Source organism: Gopherus flavomarginatus, chromosome 5, assembly GCF_025201925.1.
Source record: "Gopherus flavomarginatus isolate rGopFla2 chromosome 5, rGopFla2.mat.asm, whole genome shotgun sequence".
Classification (NCBI taxonomy): Eukaryota; Metazoa; Chordata; order Testudines; family Testudinidae; genus Gopherus; species Gopherus flavomarginatus.
The window spans coordinates 19240491-19267871 of record NC_066621.1 but is presented as its reverse complement, the minus strand read 5'-3'; the positions used below and the strand labels follow the sequence as shown (position 1 = coordinate 19267871).

The window sequence follows — 27381 nt, the reverse complement described above, 5'->3', positions numbered from 1 at the left end:
AAAGTACACACAGTTACTCTTGAACTGATTGTCAGACACCTGTTACTTTGTGATTTACCCTATAGCCTTCCCTAGAATTAATACAATATTTTTCACTGCCCAAGCGATCTCCTGCCACCCCTACTTATCTGCCACCTCTTCATCTGCCTCCTTCAGTTTTATACCAAGGGCAAGGCTGACACATTTTGTTTTGTGTTGCTATTTTTCACACCCTTGTAGTTGTTTTAAGGGGAGCACCGCAAGCCACAGTAGAGTGAAATGTAATTGAGGACATGGCTGGTGTAGAGCACTTATTAAACAACCTCCCTGCCCCCAGGAAACAGAGAGTAGTCACAGACTGCACTTCATGGAGATGCTCCTGAAGGATTATAAACATTGAGAAGAATGAACAAGTCAGCAGTCATTCAAGTCTTAGCGGCAAGGACACAAGTTAATTTCATAGGCTAGAGTGAAAAGAGACCACAACAGAAAGAGGATGACACAGACAGACACAAACACAGGGAAGACTGCACCCAATCCCTCTGATGCTTTAAGGCCTCTTGGACACTCAGTCTTGGTACTTGGAAAAAAATCAATCCCACCTGTAATGCTAGGGATCCCATTCATTCCCCTTCATGCAGCAGCAACGAAAGATGGAGTGTGCCTACTGCTATGAAGATGACAAAACTCCACAGGTCAGAGCTCCTCTATCACAATCAATTTTTTGAAAACCTAAAGGACCTTCAAGCAGTTTTGCTATAGTCATGTCAGTCCCAGGATATGAAAAGGAAGTGTCACACATAAAACCAAGTGAGCCCCTCAAGTCACAAACTAAGTTCATTGTGCAGAATCAAATCTATTTTGGACATTTGCTCAATTTATCCCAACTCCACTCTGAACAATTCTTATGTCTCCTATTGCAGGTAAATTTAGTAACTGCTCTTCATAAGGACATTGTGTAACCATAAAATTATCACACAAGTTTCCTGCTTGGATCCATCTAACCCAAAGTAAACCTTCAAAAAGGTAAATTAACAGGATACTAGAAGTGATCAAGGACATTTCTAAGATACTGTCATTCCCCAATCTCACATTTCATATTAAATTCAGCTTTCAGCATACAGGACAAAGAGCAGAACCTGAGTTGCTGAACTACTTCCAGGTGTACTGTGCAAACCGATATAAAAGCCTCATCCACATTACGGTTTGGGACCATGTACCCCACAGACTTCCAACATGGATGAGAGCCTACAAACTCCATCACAAGTCATTATGCACATGAGTTCTTCCACTAAGTTCAGTGGGACTACTCATGTTTAAGTGTTTGCAGGATTGGGGCTTGTGTCTCAAACATGCTCAAAAGCCGGGCTAGAAGCTGGCGTTCTGGGGGACTTGGGAAAGCTGTGAAGAGGAAAAGGGTGTCTATAATAATTTTTCTGTTAGCATGGTCATTTTTAGAGAAATCCTGAATATATGGGAGCAAACAGTTTGCTCAACAGCAGTTTGACACTTGTTAGTTGTCACCATTCATGCTCCAACGTGCACGTCTGAGCATCTGAGGCTGCACATCCACAGCAAGCTAGCACATCAGATGTCAAACACTGCCTCCCCATCCTGTATAATGCAAGCCATCATCCTACCGACAGACAGGGTCATCATAATCATTGCACGTTGAAAAGAAGTGTGATCAAGCGGCTGTAGCTAGAACAAGGGATTGATGCTACTTTTGTGGTATGCATTTAACAGAGGGGATCCTGTGCACATATTTGCCCACACATCTATCTCCTAACGTAGACAGGTCCAAAGCATTTGAATGCTTTCTAACCCAGAACGGAAGCAGCAAATGTCAATTATTTTCCCTCTATGTTTTGTATATTAAAGTTTGACCCAAGCAAACATACAACATTTACACTTTGTGGGGAGAAATCAGAAATATTTACAGCAGGCAAACAAACTTCCTTTGCTTTTCATCTCACTGACTCCCTGCTGTTCATCTCAATGGTACCTTGATATGGTGTTACCACTAACAATTATCCATAAGGCAAAACAGGGAAAAAACAGGTTAAAGAATATTTAGGCAAGTTAAAGGTATTCAAGTCAGCAGGGCCTCATGAAATTCATCCTAAAGTTCTTAAACTAGCTGAAGCAATCTCGGAACCATAAGCAATTATCTTTGAGAACTCATGGAGGACAGATGAGGTTCCAGAGGACTGGAGAACGGCAAACAGTACCTACCTTTAAAACAGGGAACAAAGAGAACCCAGAGAATTATAGACCTACCATGCTAACTTCAATACTTGTAAAGATATTGGAACAAGTTATTAAAAAAGCAATCTGTAAGCACTTTGAGGATAAACAGGGTTACAAGGAACAGTCAGCATGGATCTGTCAAGAATAAATCATGACAAACCAAACTAACTTCCTTCTTGGACAGGGGTTGCTGGCCTAAGGTTTTTATTTATTTATTTATTTATTTATTTGGGGGGGGCGGGGGGGAGAAACAGTTCACATGAAATACCTTGATTTTATCAAGGCTTTTGACACAGTCCCACATGACATTCTCATAAAGGGAAATGTAACCTAGTTGAAGTTACTATAAGGTGAGTGCACAACTGGTTGAAAGACCATACCCAAAGAGTATTTATCAGCGGTTCACTGTCCAACTGGGAGGACATATCTAATAAAGTCATAAGAATGGCCATATTGGGTCAGACCAAAGGTCCATCTAGCCCAGTATCCTATCTTCCAACAGAGACCAATGCCAGGTCCCACAGAGGTCAGTCCTTGATCTAGTACTAATCAATATTTTCATTAATAACTTGGATAACAGAGTATCAGAGGGGTAGCCGTGTTACTGTGGATCTGTAAAAGCAGCAAAGAGTCCTGTGGCACCTTATAGACTAACAGACGTATTGAAGCATGAGCTTTCATGGGTGAGCACCCACTTCGTTGGATTCATGTACACCCATGAAAGCTCATGATCCAATATGTCTGTTAGTCTATAACAGGGGTACGCAACCTATGGCATGCGTGCCGAAGGCAGCACTTGAGCTGATTTTCAGTGGCACTCACACTGCCTGGGTCCTGGCCACCGGTCTGGGGGACTCTGCACTTGAATTTTAAATGAAGCTTCTTAAACATTTTAAAAACCTTCTTTACTTTACATACAATAGTTTAATTATATATTATAGACTTATAGAAAGAGACCTTCTAAAAATATTAAAATGTATTACCAGCACGCGAAACCTTAAATTAGAGCGAATAAATGAAGACTTGGCACAGCACTTCTGACAGGTTGCCAACCCCTGGTCTATAAGGTGCCATAGGACTCTCTGCTGCTTTTGGATAACAGAGTGAAGAATATGCTTATAAAATCTGCAGACAACATGATAGTGGGAGGGGTTACAAGCACTTTGGAGGAGAGAATTAGATTCAAAATGAGCTTGATAAATTAGAGAATTTTTCTTAAATCAACAAGATGAAATTCTATAAAGACAAGCACAAAGCACTTCACTTAGGAAGGAAAACACAAATGCAAATCTACAAAATGGGGAATGACTGGCTAAGTGGTAATACTGCTGAAACCAACCTGGGGGTTACAGTGGATCACAAATTGAATATAACTCAATGTGATGCAGCTGTGGAAAAGACTAATATCATCCTGAGGTGTATTAATAGGAATGTTGGAAGTAAGAAAGGAGCTAATTGTCCCACTCTTCTCAGCATGGGTGAGGCCCCAGCTGGAGTACTGCTTCCAATTTTTGGCATCACAATTTAGGAATGAGGTGGCCAAATTAGAGCGCGTCCCAGAGAAGAGCAAAGAAAGTGATAAAAGGCTTAGACAACCTGACCTATGAGGAAAGGTTTAAAAAATGGGCATGTTTAGTCTTGAGAAAAAAAGACCAAAGCAAGTACCTGATAACAGCCTTCAAAATACGTTAAAGGCTGTTATAAAAAGAATGGGCATCAGCTGTTCTCTTTGTCCACTGAAGGTAGGACAAGGCATAATGGGCTTAATCTGCAGCAAGAGAGATTTATGTTCAATATTAGGAAAAACTATTAGGATAGTTAAACTCTGGAATAGTTTCCCAAGGGAGATTCCAGAACCCCCATCATTGGAGGTTTCTAAGAACAGGCTGGACAAACACCTGTCAGAAGTGGTCCAAGTTTACTTGATCCTGCCTGAGCCCACAAACCTAGACTTGACCTCTTGAGGTTCCTTCCCTGCATGTCTATTCGCCGTTGTAGAGTGGAAGACACATCAAATTTAGCCACAGATATCTAAGAAAGATCCTCCCTACCTCAGAAAGATGCCACCAAGTGAAACCAAAGCAAATGTAGCCCTGAACTCTCAGACCATCCTCCTCCAGCTCAAACAGCCAGAGGGAAAGGATTGTAGGGAACAGGATCCGCAGCATTTTCCAACAGCGGGACTGGAACCGCATGGAAGGAAAACTGCAAAGAGCTGCACCTTGAGAAATGCAATGGCCATTTGTGAGTTGCTTACACTAAAGAAAGGAGAAGAAAAGCAGCTACACAAAGAGCTGAAAGCTGCAAAGCAAGGTAAATTACACATCACAGATCATTCAGAGCCAGGGCAAAGAACCATGGCCCCTAGCATAACTGATCCCCAGTCCTGACTGGGAACTAATTTAATACAAGTATTTAAACAGCAACATGACTGAAAGCCACCGAAATTATAGGGGGGAGAAGGCATGCCCAGCCCGGCTGGGGAGTGGAAGTACAATCAGAGACAGGGAGGAAGTTTCCCTAAGCATCCCAGCCCCCGACTTCCCAACCCACCTGCAATGGCCCCCACTCTGCCCCCAGCAGCCTGCGAACCAGCCTCACCAGCTCCAAGCGCTGAACTCCTCCAACCCGCCCAGAGGTATTCCCGGCCCCCCACGGTACCCTGGCAACCACCCCACACAGACCCCCGGGCTCGGCTCCAGCACCCCTCCCCCACCAGGCATTCAGCCGCCTGGAGTGGCCCAGCAGCCTGCCCCTCGAGCCCCCGCCCCGCCGCCGACCCCCACCCCGTGGGACCCCCGCCCGGGGAGGGGGCTGAGGCGGGCGCTGCCGTCCGGAGCGGGACCCACCTGAGCAGGCTGGAGAGCGGGTGCCCCCCACCGCCGCCGCTCCCGGAGCCGCCGCTGCCGCCCCCCGAGCCGAAGCCCGAGCTAAGGCGCTTGCCCGAGAGCAGCTTCTCCACGGCGGGCAGGTTGCCGGTGCGGGCGGCCTCCAGCAGCTCCTGCTCCTTCCCCATGGCCCGGCCCCGCCGGCCGGGGCCCCGCACTCCCCGGCTGCCGGCACCCGCGAACCGCCGCCACCTACCCCCACCTAGCGCCGCCAGCGCCCGCCCCGGCGCGTCCTTCCGGGGCAGGGCCACGCCGGCCCCACCCCCCGCAGCAGGAAGCTCCGCCCACACAAGGGGAACCGAGAAGGGTTCCCGCCCCGCAGGGGGCGAGACCTGGAGAGGCCCCTCCCCCACAGGGGGGTGGCTCCAGGAGAGGCTCCGCCCACACAATAAGGTGGCGAAGACTATTCGGCATGGGGCAGGATCAATGTAACCACGCCCCCAAATGGGAGGGGCAATACATAACCCCACCCCATTCCGAGAGATGGAGATGAGATGTGAGAGGTGAGATGAGATGTGAGAGGTGAGAGATGCTCCCCCTGTAGGGAGAAGCAGGGAATAACCCCAGGTTTAGAGGGAGTACCAGGGTGTAGAGCCCAACCCAGAGGGGAGATGAAGGGAATAATGCCAGAGGGTGGGGGATACACAGGAGAAGTTACATGATATAACCCCAGCCCCCCACTCCAGGAGAAGCAGGAATAATTCTACCCTCCTAGGAAGGGGGGAAATAGTTAATACTGAGGTCCCACAACAGTGCCCATAATAATACAGCACCACATACTGATTATCTTCTGCAAGGTTAAGGGAGAGTCACATGCATTAGAGACCAAGCCAGCAGAGCTCATGAGACTGCACCTTGCAGATATACCACTGCCATGGCTCTGCAAGCACCACATGGGCCTGTTTTACAATCTCACAAAGAGCAACCTGCTGTGTGAAATACACAAGGTCTACTTAGCCCTCCTTCTACAGAAGGGAAAAGGAGCAGTTTACCATGGAGTCTTTTAGATGAAGCCTCCAAAATCCTAAGGGCCTTTGTAGATGTGATAATAAATGCATAAGTGCTTGTGAAAGTCAGTGTCTAACAAAGGAAATGTAGCAGTTACTAAGCATCTCCCATGCTAACCAAGGATAGCATCCAAAACCCCAGTTCTTCTGCAGTAGTGACCTTGCCTGGTCCTCAAACTCACATGCCAGGGTTAGTGTCCAATGCATTGTTTTCCTGTCCCAGGGAATGCCTGATCCCCAAACCTCCTGCTTTATGACTGAAAGCTGGTACAAGGAGCCCGTGATTACATTTGCATATATTAATAAAAAGGGAAGAATAATGATCTGGTTCCATGTCCCATAAGGAATGAAGTTGAAGGAATGAGACTGTTAAACCATCTTCTAAGACAAATGTAAGGCACATCCTCCAGTGGTACATTAACACCTATGCCTCCTAGCACACAAGAAGCATCATATATCAAGTATGACCCAAAATCAAATTAGTATCTTGCATATGTGATATGATTTGGGAGAGCAAAAACCCACCACCAGGGTTGGTGCCTTGTTATCAGTCTTATCAGCAAAGACCAGAGATTAAGCACCCTTCCAAGCCCACTGGGCACCAGTCCCTTCAACTCAGATTAGAAGAACAGCAGCAAGGTAACATGGGAAAAAAATAATATTGATGCTGCTCAGACTGTAGCTGCTCTGCATATAAACAGAAACTTCCAGGGCAGTCAAGCCAGCACTAGTGCTAAAAAAAAATCATATCTTTCCTTTTTAAAGGAACATGCTGCCTCATGTTTTTGAAACCTGATATTTCAGCTTCAGTGGAGAATCCTCAAGGCAGGCAGATGTTCTAATTACCTTGTTTTGTGTGATCTCAGCATATCTAGCTCACGGCTGTATGTAAACACCATTCAAACATTTAAGTTTTGTCTACCTACTTTTGGACTTCGCCAGATGCTAGCATGGCATTTTTCTACTGTTCAACTTATCATATTTATGCTTTACCATCTTCAATCTGGTGCTCTCAATGCAATTTCTACAAATGAATTAATTCTCACAGTCTCCCTGTAAGGTAGATATTCTTACTCCTATTTTACACTTGGGGAAACTGAGTCAGAAATGAAATGACTTGTCCAAGCTCATACAGAGATTAAGACCAAACCTAGTTCTCTTGACTCCCACTCTTACGCTTTAGCTACACAATCCATAGCCGATCTCACAGCACAAAATAGCACTGGAATAGGCCTGTGGTTTAGCCCTCTGGCACAATCATCAAGAGAGTTCAACCCCTTCTGAGACAGCATAGTCAAAGTCCAACAGAAACCCAAATAATCTTTAGCCCTGCTAGACTCACTTTTCAGCCCCCTTTCTTTCAGATGAACCCCACCTAAAGCAAACAACATCAACAGGTTCCTGATGACCAATCTAAATTAGTTTGTGTTAGGCATACCCTTCCATAGGAAGGCTCTAGCAGATCATAATCTTCAATTAATTCCTAACACCAATCACTCTCTCTCTCTCTCACACACACACACCTGCAAGCTTTGTCAGGTGTATGTTGACATAATTTGCATCAATCAAAGTCTGTAGTGGAGACATGGCTTTAGACAATTCTAAAGGAATGTCTACACTACAGAAACTATACAGCATAGCTATGTTTAGATTCAATGCAAACCTTCTCTTTCAGTAATTCATGCTGTACTCCTACCTCTGCATTATTCATGCTCCTTTGTATGTGACCTGTAGAAGAATCCTTACATTTAACAAATACAAATCACTAAGGAAAAGTTAATTCTAAGTCTTTTTTAATACATCAAGGTAGTTTAAAAGATCCACTGAACTAATAAGGCTAATATCTATCTTAAATATTCTGGTCCTATCTTTTTCACAATAGCAATCAATGAGAGATGTCATTTGTATTTCATGATGACAGCAGCACACTACCTAGTTGAACGTCTGGTTCAGCCAGAAGCTTTTCCCATGTGAGTGTCATTATGCTGACAAATGTCAGGTATGTGTTTACCAAGTAAAAAATCAAGGCTTCTTTTCTGAGAGTGTTAACTCTTCCCTGTTTTACAAAAGGGGAGTCTCTCAGTTGTGTTATGATTATTAGTGAATATGAATCCATAAAGAAAATACTGTTTAAAAATACACTAGGGGAAGATGGTATGATGGGTTGTATGAACCTCTCGCTGGCCAGGAGGGGTTAACAAGCTGCAATGACTCCAATCAGCCCCACACAATTACCTCTGGAATCTAGGGGTCAGATTCCCAGCATGCAATTTTCTCCATCCCATAATGCCATCTATAGACCATAATTTTCACATCTTTTTTTAAATATGCCACAAACCTGTGTGGAACATTTTGGTGTTTGCCATCTCTGACAGCAGCATGGAGCCCATAAAACTTTGCACTATTCTCATGTAAGTTGCAAATACAGGATGCATGATTCTCCTGTGTTTGTAGACCCTCAGGAAGTACCACAACAACCAGGGACATGAGGATTTATTTGAGGACACATTGCTGAGGGACACAGCAAAAAACAATTAAAAGTGCTTGGTGGCATCCATGAAGCAGTTGCAGACAGTGGAGTGCCACTTCTGGGCCAGAGAATCAACACTGAGTGGTGGGATTGCATTATGATGCAGATTTGGGGTGAGACGCAAAGGCTGCAGAACTCTTGGGTGCAAAAGGCCTCATTCTTGGATCTGTGTGCCAAGCCTGCCCCATCCCTCTAGCTCAGAGATACCAGAATAAAAGTTTCAGTCAGGATTTCATTGTTTACATCATCCTAGTTCTCCTTCTGGAATAAAGAAGAGAGGGGTGGTCTCTGAAATGAGGGATATACAGAAAAGGGAGAGAGAAAGAGAGAGAGTGTGGGGAGGAGGTGTGTACCATAGGAGAATGATGTAATATCTAAGCAGCTGTGGTCCAAAAAATAATAAAATGTCACACATTCAGCACCTTTCAATCAAGGCTCTCAAAGCCCTGCACAAACATGAACCCTCACAACAACCCTGTGAAGAATACAAATATTAACCATTTTACAGAGGGGCAAACTGAGGCACAAAGAAGTTCAGTGACCTCAAAAGTCACATCCTGACCAGAAGTAGAGCTGGAAACAACTCAAGAGTCCTCATTCCCCCATTGTCTGACCTAATCACTGTCCTAATGGTCACCCCACAAACTCCCTCCCCTCCCCCACCTGTCCCAACCCCCTACTCCAGTCTCCATGCTCTCCCTACCACCCAAACTCCCCCCACCTGTCCCAACCCCCATGCCCTCCCTACTCCCCAATCTGTCCCAACCCCCATCCCGATACCTCCCTACCCACAATACTCCCGTCCAACCCCCCTGCCCCGCCCACAGACCCCGTCTCCCGAGGGCTGTTGCGTTGCCATGGAGACAGAAATCTCCCGGAAGGGACGGAGTAAGTGCGGCCCCCCGCGCAGCCGCCGTAGTGATGACATCATCAGAGCGCGCCGTCTCTCCGGCGGCGATGGAGGAAGCCGGGGAGACCAGGCGGGAAGAGAGCGGGGACTCGGGCTCTACCCAGGAGACTTTTCCGGCTGCCTCATCGCCCGGGGCTGCCCCCACGGTCTCCGAGGAGCCGCCGGCTGCGGCAGAGAAGACCGAGGGGGAGGCGGCCGAGGCCGGCGGAGGCAGCGAGCCCAGAGCGGACTGCCAGGCGGGGGAGGTGAGGGCTGGAGGAAGGGGAGCGGGGTAGAGAGAGGAGCACAGGCGGGATGGGGAGGGGCGAGGGGATTACGGTGCTGGTACTTCAGTTATATCTAGGGTCCTACCAAATTCACAGCCTTGAAAAGCGTGTCACAGACTATGAAATCTGATCTTTTGTGTGTTTTTACGCTCTACTATACAGATTTCGTGGGGCGACCAGTGTTTCTCAAATTGGGGTCCTGATCTAAATTCCCTCTAAGCTGCATGGCCGGGCAGCAGGCTGTTACGGGCCAGGCAGTGGAGAGAGGTGCCTCTCCCTGGCACTGGGCTGCTGCAGTGGGAAAGGTCAGGAGGGCATCCTCTCTCCCTGCCATAGCCCTGGGGCAGCCTTCACTCAAAACTGCTCATCCTTGGCACCACCCCAGACCCTGAATCCCCAGCAAGAGCCTTCACTGCCCCCCCCCTTGTCCCAACCCTGTGCCCCTCTGCCTTAGCCTGCTTCTGCACCTCGGAGCCCTTACCCCCACTGTATCCCAACACTCTGACCCAGCCCTGAGCCCCTAGGCCACACATCAGCTCTGTATTAGTGCACATAACAAAATTCACTTTGCACAGGAATGTAAAAAATTAGAGGGAACATTGGTCCTACCTCAAAAAGGAGCCCATTTTAGGGAGGGGGTCACGGTATTGCCACCCTTCTGCACTGTGTTCAGAGCTGGGCGGCTGCAGAGTGGTGGCTGTTGGCTAGGCGCCCAGCTCTGAAGACAGTGCCGCACCAGCAGCAGCACAAAAGTAAGGGTGGCAATACCACACCATTTCACGCTTGTGCGCTGCTGACTGAGGGCTCAGCTCTGCAGGCAGCAGCACAGAAGTAAGGGTGGCAATGCCATACAATACCATCCTTACTTCTGCGCTGCTGCTGGCCACAACTTTGCTCCTGGCCTCCCAGTTCTGAAGGCAGCACAGAACTAAGAGTAGCAATACCACAACCCCTCTCCCCCCAATAACCTTGTGACCCTTTCCTAACCCATTTTTGAGGCACGACTACTCCAATTACAACACTGAAATTTATTTAAATAGCTGAAATCGTAACATTTAATTTTTTAAAAGCCTATGAATTTCGTAGGGCCGTAGTTAGTTCTGCCACCTCCCCTGGAAATTTTCCTCCAGCCACTGCTGTGCCCCAGGGGCTCTGCTCCGATATGCAGCCAGCTGCTGTGGGGTCCTGCCCCTGTGTTGTATTGTGGGTGCCTTCAAATCATGAGTTTTTTGCACAGCTGGTGACATTACTATGGTGCTGCTAGCATTATGTGGGCAGACAGCCCATTCTTTCTCTCTCTCACACCAAGTATGGGCGAGCAGAGGTTGTCCAGAATGGAAGGGTGTAAGAAAGTTATTGAGCATTAGGAAAGCCTGGAAATTCAGAGCCATCCTAAAACTAAGTCAGCCACACCATCCTCTGATTTGTGTTTATGTTCACATGCTGTTGTAACAAAGCAATAGCAACCAAAATACGCTTGCAGATTAAAATCTGGATTCTTTTGGTTGTATATTTATCTTAGTGCTCACTGTATGCTTAATAGGACTGTACACAGACTAACCACCGCGTACTGAAAGCTGTAGTTTGAAACTGAATAACAGAGACCTCACCGAAAAGATGGTAATCTCTTGCAGCAGGTGAACAGCCAAGAAGGCTTGGAATTAGCATCAACAGAAACTGAGGATTCTACATTGCAGACTTCTGCAGCTAAGAAGATAAAAATAGAGATAAAAGAGAAGAAAGAGAAGAAGCAGAAAGTAGATGAAGATGAGATTCAGAAAATGCAGTGAGTACACCTTAAATTTCTAATCCATGTGATGCCAAGTTTGGTCACTGGACTGTCTAATTACTTTATGACAACTTGCTCCTCGTCTGACTGAGTTTAGCTCACCCAATTCATTGCACAGAGCCTGCTGCTGGAAATAAAAAGTACTATTGCATGTCATATGCACTGTCATTACTTATTAAGCCTAATACTGGAAACTATTTTATAACTTGTTTTCTCTGATCTTTTCTTTCATAAAGGAAAATCTGAGTCCCAGTTTGTAAACCAGAACAGTTAATACTACTTTTCACCCAAACCTGTACATTAGCTAAGTAGGGCACAACCTACCCCCCTCCTTTTCATGCTCTTCCTTATGCCTAATAAAATGTTTTTTCTGAAGTGGTGCACTGTAGAAACAGATCCTACATGGATTGGGGGAAAGCTTTTTAAAGTGAAAAAAGTCTGTCTTCTGTTATAACTGATCTGCTTCCTCTTTCCTCCAGAATATTGGTTTCTTCCTTTTCTGAAGAGCAGCTGAACCGCTATGAGATGTACCGCCGGTCTGCTTTCCCCAAGGCTGCTATTAAACGGGTAAGATTCTGCAAATACTCAGTCCACAGAGGAACATATGAGGTGAAGGAGACAGCTTGGTATGTACAAAAATAAGTGCATAAAACATCACTGTAGTTTAGATCAGTTTGAGTGCACAGATTTCCAACGACAGAAGAGGTATTGAGCAACATCCACTCATGCTGACTTCAATAGGTGCTGCTCAGCATTTCTCATGCTTAGTCTAAGTGTTCAAAAATAATAAAAAAAACCCAAGTCTTCAGCTGCAAGGAAATTTCACTTAATTATATCTTCTTTTCTCTCAAGCTGGTCCAGTCCATTACTGGGACTTCTGTGTCTCAAAATGTTGTTATTGCCATGTCTGGGATTTCCAAAGTCTTCGCTGGGGAGGTGGTAGAAGAAGGTGAGTGCAAGAGGAATATTTTAAGAAGTGTGAGTGTAGTGGAGGGGAGAAATATTCTAACAATATGTTGTTTAAAGATTATTAAAGCAACGAGGAAAGCTTTTGAAGTGAGGTGACATGGTTATTTCAATGTAACTAACAATTTAGACCTTTGTCACAGCATCTATACATCTCAAAGAAATTAAGACAGTGTTTACAGCAGTCTTCCTATTATGAACTGGGTGTCTTCAGGGGCAAAAATAGATGCCTCACAAATCCTGATTCTGCTATGAGCAAGGAATTCAGCACGAGAGAGGTGACATTTAACTAGCATAAATCCATTCTTCTGAAACTTGGTCTCCATTAATTGATGAGCTGAAATCACTATATGAAACACTATATTGAAGGGTAAGCTACTAAAGTCGCTGTGTGGAAATGTTTACAGTACATCTGAAAGGGAGACTGTAGTCTGTTAGTTCAAGCCACCCAGTCTGTACAGACTTATTAAAATACTTGTATACCTGTATAGGTGGTATTTTGCTGGAATGATGAACCCTGCTTGTGGCTGTTTCTACAGATTCCCTCACACGACAGAAGTAATCTAGTATCTTTATTTGAGATGAGCCTGTATGTGGCATGTGGTTTGGGATGGATGCAGTGATCCAATAGGTCCTTTGCATCTCTACCATATATGCTCATCTCCTGGCTCTAGTGTATTAGTCCCTAATACATGTGCTCCTCAAATTAACCAACCCCTGAATATTTTAACAAGTCAAAGTAAAAAGGAGCATTATCATTCCAACAACTTGTTTTAAGAAATTAACTTAAGTAATCTCAGCTGTTGAATAAAATGTAATTTTACCAGTTAGTGTGCTTTATATTCTCCTTCACTAAGCTTGGATAATAAGATCCAGATTAGTCAGTTTCACTCTCATTCTTACAGAATGGTAAAATGCTCCTAAGTTAATTGCAGACACTGCAAGGAATTCTAGGTTTTTTTTGTGGATTTGAAGTTGATGACATTTATGAATAGCAGAACCTGCTTAGTGAAAGCTAAAATGTTAGCTTTTACTGTCTGAAAGCCTCTTTCAGACACTTGCTTAACCGTGTGAACTGTCTTGACAGATAACATTCACTGTTTTTTGGTTTGTTTAGCATTGGATGTGTGTGAGAAGTGGGGAGAACTACCACCTCTTCAGCCCAAACATATGCGTGAGGCAGTCCGGCGGCTGAAGTCACGGGGGCAGATCCCAAATTCAAAGTATAAAAAAATCACCTTCCATTGAAGTGAAAACTAGAGAGCAGTTTAAGAAGCAGGAGATCCTGGAGAAGCTGGAAGAGAATAGACTACCAGCTATAAACCACATCACCTCAGAGCTGCTTAAACAGAAAGCTTCCAAACCTTCTGCACTTCTAGTGTCTGCAGTATTAACTATTGAACCAGTACCAAAACAGAAGTTTCTTAAAACAAAGCTAACCCGAGTGCATGGGGCCAGTTTCTCAGACTATGAAATCCTTCCGTATACAACTTCTGCAAGATTTGTGGTAGATAAATATGAAAAATGACTGTTGTGGCTAAAGTTTAGAATAACTTTGAAACAGCAGTACGGACAGCAGCCTTGTTCACTTAAGTTTGTATGTTAATACTAAACTCCTGGAAGGAAAGGCCTCTATATTGTATCATATGTGCACAGGAGTCCTTATTTCAACATGCGTTAACAAACCTCATCAAGTGACTGCTTAAGTTCTGGTTCTCTCTTGAAACACTTCCTAAGCAACTTACCATGAAAGGTGCTGGTGGTGGAGGGGGCAATAACTGACTTGGAAATGTTGTCAGGGCCATCAGACTTACAGCTGTGGCTATATGAAACAGAGCTAAACACTTAAACAGAAAAAGGATACAAAGTCTTTGGTGGAATAGGCTTTTTACTTACAGAGAGGATGATGTAGTGGTGCTGGTGACAGCTACTGCTATAACAGGTATATCTATAGAAAGGGAGATTTGATACATTGAACACTTATTAAACTTGCTATTCAGTTAAATGGCTTGTGACCTGGATTTCTCATTGATGGGGCAGATGGAATGTCACTGAGTAGTGAGGTAGCTGATTGTATGACTTGGGGGGGTGGAGATGCTATCTGTTAATCCTTAATTAACACTGAGGGGGGTTGTAGCATTTGCCTCTGGATATGTGCAGGCACTATATTCCATAAGCAGGTAAGGAACTGCTGAAACAATGCCCTATTAGTGGTTTCTTATACTTCTTGGTGATAGTGGCCCACCTTCCCACAACCTTGAGCCATTGTCACTTTTCCTATGTGCCACATTCTGCACTTATTCAGGACTCAAGAAAACCAGCCTTGGTGAAAATAAGCATTTGACACAGTGGAAGTTAAGTTTAGTTTTTCTTTTTAAGGTGGTTCACAGAACCAAAAAAAAATGCACTCATGGAAATGTAATACTGCAACATAAGATTCCAATACTGACTAGGTCTTAAATTCAAGTCAGACTTGTACACAGTACTCTGCCTGTACCCAGGATCCCTGTTCGTAAGCAGATAGGAGTGGTGCCCTCAAACTAACAAGAGCTACTGCAGCCCACACTCATTCCTAATGTAATACTGCAGTTACACAGTATTAAGGATTAAGTTAACTCATTTAATAGAACATACAACGGTAGAGCCAAGTCTTCAAAAATCAACCTTCCCATAACACTTAAAACAAAGTAATATTTTATCAAACTCACTATTTTTTCCCGTTCCAGCTCCTCCCTTCAATCCTCAACAGTGAGGAAGCTTTTAAACAATACGGAGCCCAGTGAGGCTCTGATATGTAGGGCCCCTGTATTGTACCAGAATACAGATAAAGACAACCACCCAATTTTTTCCTGAACCTAGCTCTATACTGACTAATCCAAGCTCCTCTGGCCGTGCTATGGGAAACTGCATTCCAACTCTTGTTTGGGCGGCAGGGATGGAAGAGAAAGGGAAGTAGCTTAGCGCCACTGCAGCTAGATACCAGTGCTGTGCAAAGCCTTCCCCTATCACTCCTTACACAAATCACTAAAAGACAGCAGGACATCTTTAAAACAAAGGAAAAAAGTGATTCTTCAAGCACAATGTGAATAAAGCAGTGGGACCAGCATCCTCTCCCTCCCAATAGCACTTGCAGGAGTACCCTTCTCTCAACAGGAAGAGATGGAGTGTGCATATAAACATGTAAATTGGACTAAATGTTAACCTCCATTTATATGAAAGTGACCAACAACTTCACCTTTGAAACAAAAGCTTGGACTTTACACACACATTTCACAAATTAGATGTCTTTTACACCTACAATTAGCTGTTGTACATTAATTTCACAGCAATTCTGGTTATATATAAAAATGGATGCACTGTCGCATTAGTGCCTGTCTTAGGAGAAAACTGTTTAGCTCAGTAACAGGGTGATCCTCACCACATGAGATAATTCTTGCATGTCTACAACCCCCTTTTCTTTATTTTAAAATTATTCTGTGCATACACAAGGTGAGGGTGGTGGGGAAATACTCAGTCTACCCCCACACTACTGCTAAAAGTTAAAGTGCATTCTCTTGTTAACAGATTCTCTGCCCACAGGATCAAACAAGGGCTGCTACATTAGAGGGTTTTTCAACATAGATTATATGTGCATTATTTCCTATCAGAAGAGCTCTTCTGAGGAGGCATGGGACAGGAAAGATGCTTTTGAGGAAAAGCAGGAATATTCTAGTATAGAGAGATGGTGGACTATCCCCCCTCTTCCAGGGACAGAAATGAACATATGAAAACTATAGCAGCCAAACAAGATATAATACACAGTAGCCACCACAGCTGAATTAGATGAGGATAGAGACTGTACCACAACTGCAAAGCCGCCTGGAGTTCTGCCACCCTACGTTTGCCTCAGGCTAATGCTCAGATCAGGTTGGTTGTTTAAAACAGAATTTTCCCTTCAAAAGCAAAATAATTTCTAATTGCCAGGTCCCAGTACACGCAGTGAAAGTCAGGCTCCTGCTGCTGTCGCCATACCTGTTTTTAGGCATTGGTCTGTTGGACCTTGACAGACAAGCAGATGGCAGAGATACAGTCCTCCATCTTACAGCAGTAAGTCAGTGCTGTCTTTGCCCCCAGGCTGCCGTCTCTTCAATGATACTGGTCAAAGACTACAGCGTGCCATTCAGTTCCATCTTCTGCCTAATGTAGTCAAAAGATTTTGAATTTAAAATTATCCCAACAATGACAGCGTTTTGTGTTGGGTTCTGGCATCCTGTCCATCTCCTCTCCTTTCTTCCATACCCTGACTTGAGTGATATCTGCACAGAATTCATGGTTGGCTCTTTCCAAGCCATTGTTCAGTACCCTCTCCAAATCTGTACCATCAAATAAGCACATAAAAACATGCACCCTTCCTCCCTAGAGCTGAAGGGCTTAGACTACAAGTTCCCTACTAAAGAGAAACACCTGATAGGTCCAGGATTAGGCAAAGGAACAAATATGCAGGGAAAAAAAGGTTATATGACAAGTTATTTTTTCCTTCTCATCACTCCCCAGACCTTAATTCATCAAGATGGGTGGGGATCAGCTGTTTGTTCTAGAGGCACTAGAAAAGGTAGTGTGTGCATTACAAATCGTGCGTTAATACAAATATAAAATACATCCTGAGAAATCCAATCCATAAAAAGTTTGAAATGCATTAAAATCCAAGAGAGACTCAGAATGCAATAAAGTGCAGTGAGTGGGCGGTCTTCATTCTGACACTTGTATGGTTCTATATTAAACTGTGCAGCTTACTCTTCCATTCAGCACTATCTTCTATCACGGGTGGAGTCTCTCTCTCTCTGCTGGATTCTAGCATGTTCTGTTTATTCCCTTGTTAGTTAAGGAGCACACATGTGTAGTTGCTTCCTCACCCAGTGCCAAGGCTGCGCACTAGCTCAGCCAAGTAACATGAAGAAATAGCGAACTTATCAGCCTTTAGAAGAGCATTTGCTTCCTGCAACATTATAAAGGGTATTTTTGTCAATGACTTCTTTTCATGAACTCTCACATCACCTTCTACTAGGTTTTCTTACCTGTAAAATCTATTGAATTTTAAATGAAGAAAGTCACACACTGACTTTGGCCACTTCACCTTCATCACGGAAGCACCTCGGAGAAGGTGACCACTGAGTCAGCATCTTCCAAGAGTGAACATTACCCAGCTGCTGTTTTCATTGCCTTCAGATAACTAGCAGAGAGCAGCCAAGGTAGCCAGAAGTCACTAAGGAAAGGTCTGCGTGTCAGCACCCTGATGAAACGTACACCATCAGCCCCTTGTGGAACTTCCACATCACTTGATTCATCTCTGGCTCAAAATACATGGCTAGGTTGGAATTCATGTAGTTGTTGCTGTCAGTGCTTTTCCTCCCACATCAGTCTGCGAACCTCTGGGAGATATGTCTGAGTGCAGTACACTTCACAAAGGGAGATTCCAGGCCTTCCCCCTCTCCTGCCCCTTGGCCTGTACACTCTGCACTCAGCCTGATACCTCAGTGGTCAGTTCAAGAAAAGGTTAAATAATCTTTCGTTAGGAGAGGCTGGATTTCTCCCACTTCAGCATGGAGAACACAGCTGAACTCAGCCTCTGTGGTTTCAGCTAATGAGCAAGGGTCATTTTTCAAAGTGGCAGCCTTCACACAAGGCTAAAGGCAATAGCCACTGTATATGGACACAGTGTGAGAGGTGGGGTTCAGGGACAGCAGGTGTGAGCAGGATGCATTCCAAAATCTAGTACCCCCACAGCTTCGTTTTGTCCTGGGCCTGCAAATTGTTGGGTCTCTTCTATTCCCCTTTTCCACTATGTACTACACTAGACAGGTTGCAAGGGGCACATCTGCAAGTCATGTTCCCTCCCCTATGGAGAGAAGTTATTTCCATATCTCTTGCAGCCAATCACCCCAGCATTTCCATCCCATCGTACTCCACATCGTACGCACTCACTGCAAAACAACTTCTGCCATGTTTGACTATGCCTTAACTGGGTAAGATGACATTATTGCTTTTGCCTGTACTCTTTGGTGAGTGTGTTTGGGCAACACCACCCAGGAAGATAGTAAAGGAAGTACAGACATCCCCCCCCACCCCCCCCGTAAACCATCATGAACAAGGAAGCAGATGCAATGGTGGTGTGAAAGCAGGCCAGCAATACCATTGTAAGATGACTGGACAGGGGTGCCTGGCTCTTGACTACTGTTCTGCATTTTCTGCTTGCAGACTAAGCACTGCAATGGTTCAGTGATATAGAGTGTAGCACCGTACTGTCAGGACAGAGGGACATGGCTGCAAAACCAGAACCAGATGGCTCCTTGTTGCTCATTTCCCTTCATCCAGCCAGGGCCTCCTCCCCTTCTACCCCACGTAAGAGTTCATCCTGCAATTGCAATTAGGTTTCCATTCCCCAAGGCAATTCCTCTCTGCTGAGGTTGGCCTCTCAGCAGCAATGTAACAAACTAGCCGCCTGGTGCTGGTGGTGATCTCTGCTCCTCCTGAGCAGCTGCTGCCTTGGGCCTCTGCTGTCAAAGCTGGAAGAGGGGATCGTATTTCCTAATTTCCTGCAGAAGGCGCGCTATGTCCAGATTGGCTTCTGCTAGGGCTATTTTCATGGTGTGCAGCTCCTTCTGCAATGCTGGGGCTTCCTTTAGCTACAAAAGACAAGGGGAGAGGGAGGGAGGGAGAGACAGATTTTTCCAAAAGGTAAAATGCAAACCAGACCAGACTGATGATTTCTCGCAGTACTGTCAAATTGGAATACGAAACCAGGAGCTTGGAGATGACCTGCAGCTACATGCTGGGGAGCAAACAAAGTCTACTGACATACTGATTCCATTTGGCTTTTTCACATGAGTACCTGCTGACAGATGCACTTCCAACTGTTTCCTAGAATACCTTTCATGGCCACTATTATATTCAGCTTGCACAACCATCAGTGGCAGTCTAATGGCCACAGGTCTCCATGGATTCCTACCCAACTTCTAGACACACGAACAGACTTGCAGCAGGAGGGGATTTTCCTTCGCAACAACTCTGGTGTCACACAACTATACTTGCAGGCAAGGCAGCAGGACAAATATTGGGCTCAATTCTGCACCCTTACTTATGTGAATTATTCTTATCCTCATAAGCAGGCATACTAAAGTTAACAGGACTCCTTGTGTAAGGACTCCAGGAACCACCCCTTAATTCAGTCACATCTGTTTCTGCCTCCTTGACTGAAGCTACCTATTGGTCTTGTTATACAAATGGCCCTCAGAATCCCTCACACAGCTCTACAGCATATGGCAAGGCTAATGTCTTGGACAATCATGTTTATTTATGGGTCTTCCCTGAGCTGTGTTATTCTTTCATTCAGAATTTAGGCCTCGATCCTGCTCCCACTGACTTCAGTAGAATCAGGAAATTAATTACTATTATTGTATTACTGTAGCATCTAGGGGTTCTAGTTGTGATCACTAATCCATTATGCTACGTGCTACACACGCACAATCAGAGATAGTTCCTGCCCCGAAAAGATTACAACCTAAATACATGAGGCAAAGAGTGGAAGGGAAAACAGAGGTACAGAATGGAGAAGTGACTTGCCCAAGGTCACCCAGCAGGCCAATGGCAGAGCCAGGTCTCCTGAATCCCAATTCAGCACTTCACCCACTAGACCACAGTGCTTCCCTCAGCACATTTTTCAGTAGCCAATGATCAGATTATCTAGTAATGTCTGGGTAAAGGAAGGGCAATAAAAAGTGGAGGTTGTTTTTGCTTGTTTGCAATACAAAATTATTTGGGTTCCAGATGTTTGGATCAAATTAAACAGTGAGTGAATTAAGCAGAAGGTTCCATGTTTCCAGGAAATTCTCATGTCTATGGGACTCATTCTGTGGTTGCTTATGACCTATTTTCTAAAAGTTTCCACATCTGAAAGAACATCTTCCATTCAGGGATTGGATAGGTGGCTGAAAGATGGATCCCCTCAGAAAACAATGTTCGTGAAAGTGATCAGGAGAGTTTGCTGCAGAGTGATGCAGGCATTGCTCTTGATTCCAGGTTGAGTGTGAAAGGTGAGATGACTGCTCTCACAAGAGAACACTAGGGCTTCCTATCTATAAACACCCTAGATGAGGAAAGAGACATGCATGTATAGGCCTTACATTTCCCAACCTTATGTCTTCTCATCTCCAGCCAGCTGTCTGGGACACAAGCTATTGCCTATTTGTCTGGAAGGAAACATGCAGAAATGGCTTACCTGTAGTTCATGTACTGCTCCTGTTGGAACTGCCAAAAGTCTCTTTACTGGGACCTTCTTTTCAATCAGATCTTGCTCAGGCTTCTTCTGTAAAGATAGTCCCTCCTTTTGTGCAGCTGGAAAGGAACACAGAAATACTAATATGTGCACTTATATCATGAAGTACTTTTCATAACAGGGTCTCAAAAGTGCTGTACAGACATGAGTATTATCCCCATTTTAAAAATGACCATACCAAAACACAAAAAGTCACTTGCTCGGGCTTCATAAGTCAGTGATAATGACAACCAGAACCAAAGAAACCTCCAGTCCTATTTTAACGATTACACTAATGTTGCCTTGAGCTTCTAATTTATAATCTCAAGCAAAAGTTTGTGAACAAGCAAGAAGCTACACCAGCAGGAGTGGATGCTTATGAGAATATCGGAGTATTGTAGGAGAGGGGTGCTTATATAGGGGACATAATATTCTTAGCCTGTTCCAGCAGAAGTGGTTGCAGAGAATAAGGGAACAACGGATGCTGATCAGATACTCCAGATCTAGCCTCCCACAGCAGAGGCATATTTCAGTTCCAGTCTCTACCAGCAGGAATCACTGCAGGGTGTTCTAGTCTCCAGCAATGGTGGTGAAGGAAGAGGGATCCAGGCTTCTCTGCTTTACTGACCTGTTACAGAGAATACTCCATCATCGCTGCGCTTCACAATAATATGATCCACCGCCAAGGTTATGGGGATGGTGCCAGGAGAGGTAGGGTACACCCGAGGACTGTCATCCTGCAAAACAAACAAAAATTATCAGCTGCTATGTACAACTCCATGTACAATGCAGCAAAAGATTTCCTCGCAAGTCCTCATAGTAGCCATGTTACTGCTTCTGGCATTTTCCAATCCCATCCAGGGCTGACCGTTAAACAGAAGAGAATGGCTTTGCACAAGGGCTGCATGTAAGCCTTAGTTATCTTTACAGAAAGCCTTTCCGAGTGGCAAAAGGGAATTCAGTCACATCCCTGAAGATGACCCGGGTCAGTCTCTCACCACAAACCCCCTGAAGGCCACATCTCATAGTTACTATCTTGCATGTCCCAGATTCAAACTTCCGTCAAAATTCATCAAAATTGGCACTTAATCTGCAGATGGCCCTGCTGCTTCACAGTAAGCCTAGCCCATGCTTGTGTGAGGAGATACAGACCAAAGGAAGGGGCATGTAATGGTCGTACGGAGTATGACAAAGACACATGGCTGGTTACAGGTGGGTTATCAGACCTCTCTCTGCACCAGGTGCCCTCTCTCACTGAGTAAGTGGCAATAATACTACTACCACCCAGCTCTTAAGCAACTCTTTCCACCTGTAAATCTCTAAGGGCTTCACAAAAAAGGGTCAGAATCATTGTCCCCATTTTACAGATGAGAAGAGCGGCACAAAGGGGTTGAGTGAATTTCCTGAGACTGCAAAGCACGTCACTGGCAAATCTGAGAAGAGAACCCAGGAGTTTCAGACTCCCATTCACATTCCCCATGGTCAAACCATTACACTAAGATTCCAAGGAGCTACCTGTTCACCATTAAGGTCGTTTTTAAGAGGTAGAGGAAAGGGTAGAACATCATTCTGCACACTTTATTAAGGAAATGGCACCTCTCCAGACAACCGCAGTTCTCTTTTCCTGGTAGAACCTTACTCACAGCTGAGCCCTGGATACCCACTTTTCCCTGCCAATGCACACACAAACACACCTTCAGCGTAATCTTGGCATCCACAATTTCTATCTTCATGGGAATCACCTCGGGTACCACTTCATCCTCGAGGAAGGGTCCCAGGTTGGTGAGGGAGGACATCAGGAGCTCTGCACCATAGCTGTGGATCAGGATGTGAAGGAACCCATTCTGGACAGCCAGAGGTGAGTGCACAGTGGCACTCGGTCCTATTTCAAGACGTAAGCACACTTCCGGCTGGGTCTGATTAGCTTCTGTGGTTAAGGGCTTCTCTACGGTTGGATCCCCTAGAGGCACAGAAGGAAATCATAGGGGTAGGGAGGCTGGATGGTATTGGTCGTAGGCTATAGGCCTTTAGGAGACATACAGCCTATAAAGCCTTTCATTGCTCAGGCACTGGATGAAATCCAGTCCGTGACGGTAGTGATCAGGAGTCCTGACTGGTGTCAGAACCGCCCCCTCTGTCCTATGTGAAACAAGTTTCAGTCCAATTTTCAAACAGACAAGTGTCCACATCACAGAATCCACCAACACAACTGGCCCCCTCAGTGGCAGTCACGTGAGCCCCCAAACTCACCCCTCCGCTATGTCAGCTCCAGACAGTTTCAGCGTTCTTGAGGACTTAGGTTTACTCCACAGCACCTAGAATCTTACATGTATCGAGCAAAACTGCACCCCCCTAATTAGGAACCTTTTGTACAAGACAGGAGGCTTTTGCATTCCAATTGAATACTATGTAATTTTATAATTTTATTATGCCCCCTAGTGACAAAAGGGTGTATCGCTATCAGGGGGTATCACTAGCACAGTAATTGCTACTCTCTCTTTCTTTTAAAGATTTCTAAGCTTCAGCTCAGTGCTGGTGAAACATCCTAGATTAAACGTAGTGTAGTCTGAAGATGTCTATTTATCCACAGCACAGATAACAGCATCAGGAGCAGCAGTGCAAGCTTCCCCACATAGCTTCTGTAAGCATTATTAATTATATGCATTACTATAGCATCTAGGAACCAGGTTCCCATTGCGGTAGGCACTGTACAGACAAAGTTACTACTCCACAGACCTTTTAGCCCAGGAGGTCACTATCTGACCTAGACGGAGCCACCTTGAGGCATGATGGAGAAGTTCAGTCTCCAAGGCCAATTCAATCCTTGGTTTCTCGGCTGAGGCTACCAACAAGGGGCCCCACTAGTGTTATAAAGCTGGAAAGGACCACTGTGATCATCTAGTCTGACCTGCATAACAGGACCCTGCATCGCTTCTTGTTTGAACTAGAGCATGTCTTTTAGAAAAACACCTCATCTTGATTTAAAACTTGCAAGTGATGGAGAATCCACCACGACCCTTGGTAAATTGTTCCAATGGTTAATTACACTCACCTGCTAAAAATTTGCACCTTATTTTAGTCTGAACTTGTACCAAGTCAAATGCCACACAAAAGTCCAAGGATAGTACATCAACACTATTACCATTATCAACCAAACTTGTAATCTCATTAAAAAGAGATACCAGGTTAGTTTGACAAGATCTATTTTCCATAAAGCCATATTGATTGGCATTAATTACATTACTCTACTTTAATTCTTTCTTCATCAAGCCCTTTATCATCCACTCCATTACTTTGCCCAGGATCAGTGGCTGACCTACAATTACCTAGGTCAACCTGTTTTCTCTTTTTAAATATTGGCACAACATTAGCTTTCTTTTAGTTCTCTGAAACTTCCCCAATGTTTCAAGACTTATTTAAAAAACCAACATTATAGTCCAGTGAGTTCCACTGCCAGTTCTTTTAAAACTCTTGGATGCAAGTTATTTGAACCTGTTGATTTTTAAATGTCTAGCTTTAAATAGCTGCTGTTTAAATATCCTCCTTAGTTACTGGTGGAAAGGACAGTATTTCATCATCATATGTTGTAACTATATCATCTGTCTTTTCCCCAACTATAGAATACACACAATATTTTTTTCCTTTTATGTATTATTATTAACAATTTTTCCATATAGCAACGGACCAATACCATTATTACATTTCTTTCTATTCCTAATATACTTGAAAAAGTCGTTATTGTCCTTAGCTCTGCTGGCCGTAGATTTCTTCTTGTGCCATTTTTCTTCCCTTATCAATTTTCTTCAGTTCCTAGCTTCTGCTTTCTATTTATATACACATTCCCCACAATATATTTTATAGCTGCTTTCATTTCTCCTCTAAAGTAGGTTGTTTTTTCAACCAGTGCAGCCACCCCTGAGAATGGAATTGTGGCTTTTGCCACATGTAGTGAAATGTTCTTAAAGACTTCCCAATTATCATTCATATATTTCTATTTAAACTCTTTCTCCCAACTGATTTATCTTATAATTGTTCTCAATATTGTGGAATTGGCTCTTTTAAAGCACAAGTATCTATCTATCACTGATTTAGACTTTATTCTGTTTGGATATAACAAGTGAATCAATTGTGGTGGAGGGGGCGTGATGTGGCCACCTGTCTACTGGGAACTGAGATTGGACTGATAGCCACCAAAACAGCCATGGAAGCAACTTTTGGACACTGGATTTGAACCACTGAGACAGAGGCTCTCAATATTGTCAACATTTCACAGACATTGTTACTGCACATGAACACTGAAAACAATATTTACAGTTCATGGCTTCCTAATAACAGCCAGTGCCTGATGCTCTGGTTTCAAAGCCAACAGGTCCAAAGGCCAGCATCTTACCCACACAGCTGCTTTGTAGATACTGCCACATTCCAATATTGCCCAACTGCTCCAGAGTAACCTCCATAACTTGTACAGCAAGTGACAGATCATCGCCTTTTGCCTCTATCCCGCAGTTCACCTCATTCATTTTCAGCACCAGAACAGAGACCTGAAACAGCAAGTCATAGTACCACTTGTCAAAATAGCTACATTGCCCCCTTTGCAAGGTTCCTTTAAAGAAAGACTTTAGGGAGAGGGAGGAAAGAAATCTGACCAGCTGAAGGCTAGGGTCTTCCCCACTCTGAGAAGCTGAGCTGTTCATGTCAGGCATCCCTCTATCCTCATCTTCTACCATTGGGCTTGCTCTGCTGCCTGCATCACGAAGGTCCTGAAGAGGTTGTCCTGGGGTGAGGGAATCGAGGCTATGATCTGAAAACAGATTATGAATACTCAGATACAGTTCCATTTTGCCACCTTCCTGAAAACAATCAAAAGCAGTTCGGATTGATTTAACTGAAAGATAGAAAGTTCAAATGACACATTTATTGTAATCCCCAACACCACACTTTGCCCTTCTACAGCACTTTTACAAATATTCCACCTACCTATGTATTTCTATACCACTACAATTGCTGTAATATCCAAGTGCCTTAGAATTCTAACATGAATACAAAAGGATTACGCTTCTGAAACCCAGAAGGGTTGTGTATTTTTGTTATATTTAAGTTTATTTATTTGGGGGAATGGTAGGCTAAAGAAGTGGGTTCTGAACATTGTGTTCTGCAGGTCCTGAGATTCATGGTCATTCTGATTCTTCCCAATAGTGATATGTACAGTCACAGACCAGCTGCCCAGGGGCTGCCTCTTGCAGTCAGTATCGAAGTTAGCACTTCCACTGTTCTACAGGAGAATACCCATTACGGGAGGTTATGACCATGCAGAGTGAGCCCTCAGGTAGTCTGGGCCCACCCATGGACGGCTTTGAAGAGAAGGACGTTAAATATATATCTTGATTTAGTAAAGCTTTTGATATTCTCTTGCATGACCTTCTCATAAATAAACTAGAGAAATACAACTTAGATGGAGCTACTATAAGGTGGATGCAAACCTGGTTGGAAAACCGTTCCCAGAGAGTAGTTATCAGTGATTCAAAGTCATGCTGGAAGGGCATAACAAGTGGGGTCCCGCAGGGATCAGTTCTGGGTCCAGTTCTGTTCAATATCTTCATCAATGATTTAGATAATGGTATAGAGAGTACACTTCTAAAGTTTGCGGACGATACCAAACTAGGAGGGTTGCAAGTACTTTGATGGATAGGATTAAAATTCAAAATGATCTGGACAAACTGGAGAAATGGTCTGAAGTAAACAGAATGAAATTCAATAAGGATAAATGCATAGTACTCCATTTGGGAAGGAACAATGAGTTGGACACATACAAAATGGGAAATGACTGCCTAGGAAGGAGTACTGCAGAAAGGGACCTGGGGGTCATAGTGGACCACAAGCTAAATATGAGTCAACAGTGTAATACTGTTGCAAAAAAATCAAACATTGTTTTGGGATGTATTAGCAATGTTGTAAGCAAGATATGAGAAGTAATTCTTCTGCTCTGCTCTACACTCATTAGGCCTCAACTGGAGTATTATGTCCAGTTCTGGGTGACACATTTCAGGAAAGATGTGGACAAATTGGAGAAAGTCCAGAGAACAGCAAAAAAAATGATTAAAGGTCTAGAAAACATGACCTATGAGGGAAGATTTCAAAAATTGGGTTTGTTTAGTCTAGAGAAGAGAAAACCGACAGAGGACATGATAACAGTTTTTATCTACATAAAAGGTTGTTACAAGGAGGAGGGAAAAGAACTGTTCTTCTTAACCTCTGAGGATAGGACAAGAAGCAATGGGCTTAAATTGCAGCAAAAGAGGTCTAGGTTAGACATTAGGAAAAACTTCCTAACTATCAGGATGGTTAAGCACTGGAATAAATTGCCTAGGGAGGTTGTGGAATCTTCCATCACTGGAAATTTTTTAAAGCAGGTTAGATAAATACCTGTCAGGGGTGGTTTAGATAATACTTAGCCCTGCCATGAGTGCAGGGGACTGGACTAGATGACCTCTCAAGGTCCCTTCCAG

The 27381-nt window shown here is 44.2% G+C and overlaps 3 protein-coding genes across 9 annotated transcripts in view; 1 reads left to right on the top strand and 2 right to left on the bottom strand.

Annotated features, from left to right (window-relative positions):
* ANKS1A (ankyrin repeat and sterile alpha motif domain containing 1A) overlaps window positions 1-5276 on the bottom strand; it is a 175074-nt gene extending 169798 nt beyond the window's left edge. For all 6 annotated transcript variants that reach the window (XM_050953009.1, XM_050953010.1, XM_050953012.1 and 3 more), the window contains exon 1: window positions 5079-5276. In XM_050953009.1, the coding sequence (XP_050808966.1) occupies window positions 5079-5245 (167 nt within the window). In that variant the 5' untranslated portion in view covers window positions 5246-5276. The remainder of the gene's footprint in view (window positions 1-5078) is intronic.
* A 4307-nt stretch (window positions 5277-9583) lies between these two features.
* TAF11 (TATA-box binding protein associated factor 11) lies at window positions 9584-14590 on the top strand. 2 transcript variants are annotated; one of them, XM_050953099.1, is made up of 5 exons: window positions 9584-9809; window positions 11468-11616; window positions 12099-12186; window positions 12472-12568; window positions 13703-14590. In XM_050953099.1, the coding sequence occupies exons 1-5, from the start codon at window positions 9612-9614 to the stop codon at window positions 13831-13833; spliced, it is 663 nt and encodes a 220-aa protein (XP_050809056.1). In that variant the 5' UTR covers window positions 9584-9611; the 3' UTR covers window positions 13834-14590. The 2 variants fall into 2 exon arrangements, with proteins under 2 accessions (XP_050809056.1, XP_050809055.1); XM_050953098.1 differs by having other exon boundaries at window positions 11465-11616.
* A 366-nt stretch (window positions 14591-14956) lies between these two features.
* BLTP3A (bridge-like lipid transfer protein family member 3A) overlaps window positions 14957-27381 on the bottom strand; it is a 58813-nt gene continuing 46388 nt past the window's right edge. The window contains exons 16-21 of the mRNA XM_050953006.1: window positions 25522-25676; window positions 25266-25416; window positions 22570-22835; window positions 21504-21612; window positions 20840-20955; window positions 14957-19247 (exon numbers count right to left, since the gene is read on the bottom strand). Coding sequence (XP_050808963.1) covers window positions 19122-19247; window positions 20840-20955; window positions 21504-21612; window positions 22570-22835; window positions 25266-25416; window positions 25522-25676 — 923 coding nt within the window. The 3' untranslated portion in view covers window positions 14957-19121. The remainder of the gene's footprint in view (window positions 19248-20839; window positions 20956-21503; window positions 21613-22569; window positions 22836-25265; window positions 25417-25521; window positions 25677-27381) is intronic.

Excerpts from the sequence above, each read along its gene's own strand:
- TAF11 (XM_050953098.1), top strand. The coding sequence starts at position 9,612 with ATGGAGGAAGCCGGGGAGACCAGGCGGGAAGAGAGCGGGGACTCGGGC. Across the intron at positions 9,810-11,464 it reads CGGACTGCCAGGCGGGGGAG|CAGGTGAACAGCCAAGAAGG; the intron begins GTGAGGGCTGGA and ends AATCTCTTGCAG. Across the intron at positions 12,569-13,702 it reads TGGGGAGGTGGTAGAAGAAG|CATTGGATGTGTGTGAGAAG; the intron begins GTGAGTGCAAGA and ends TGGTTTGTTTAG.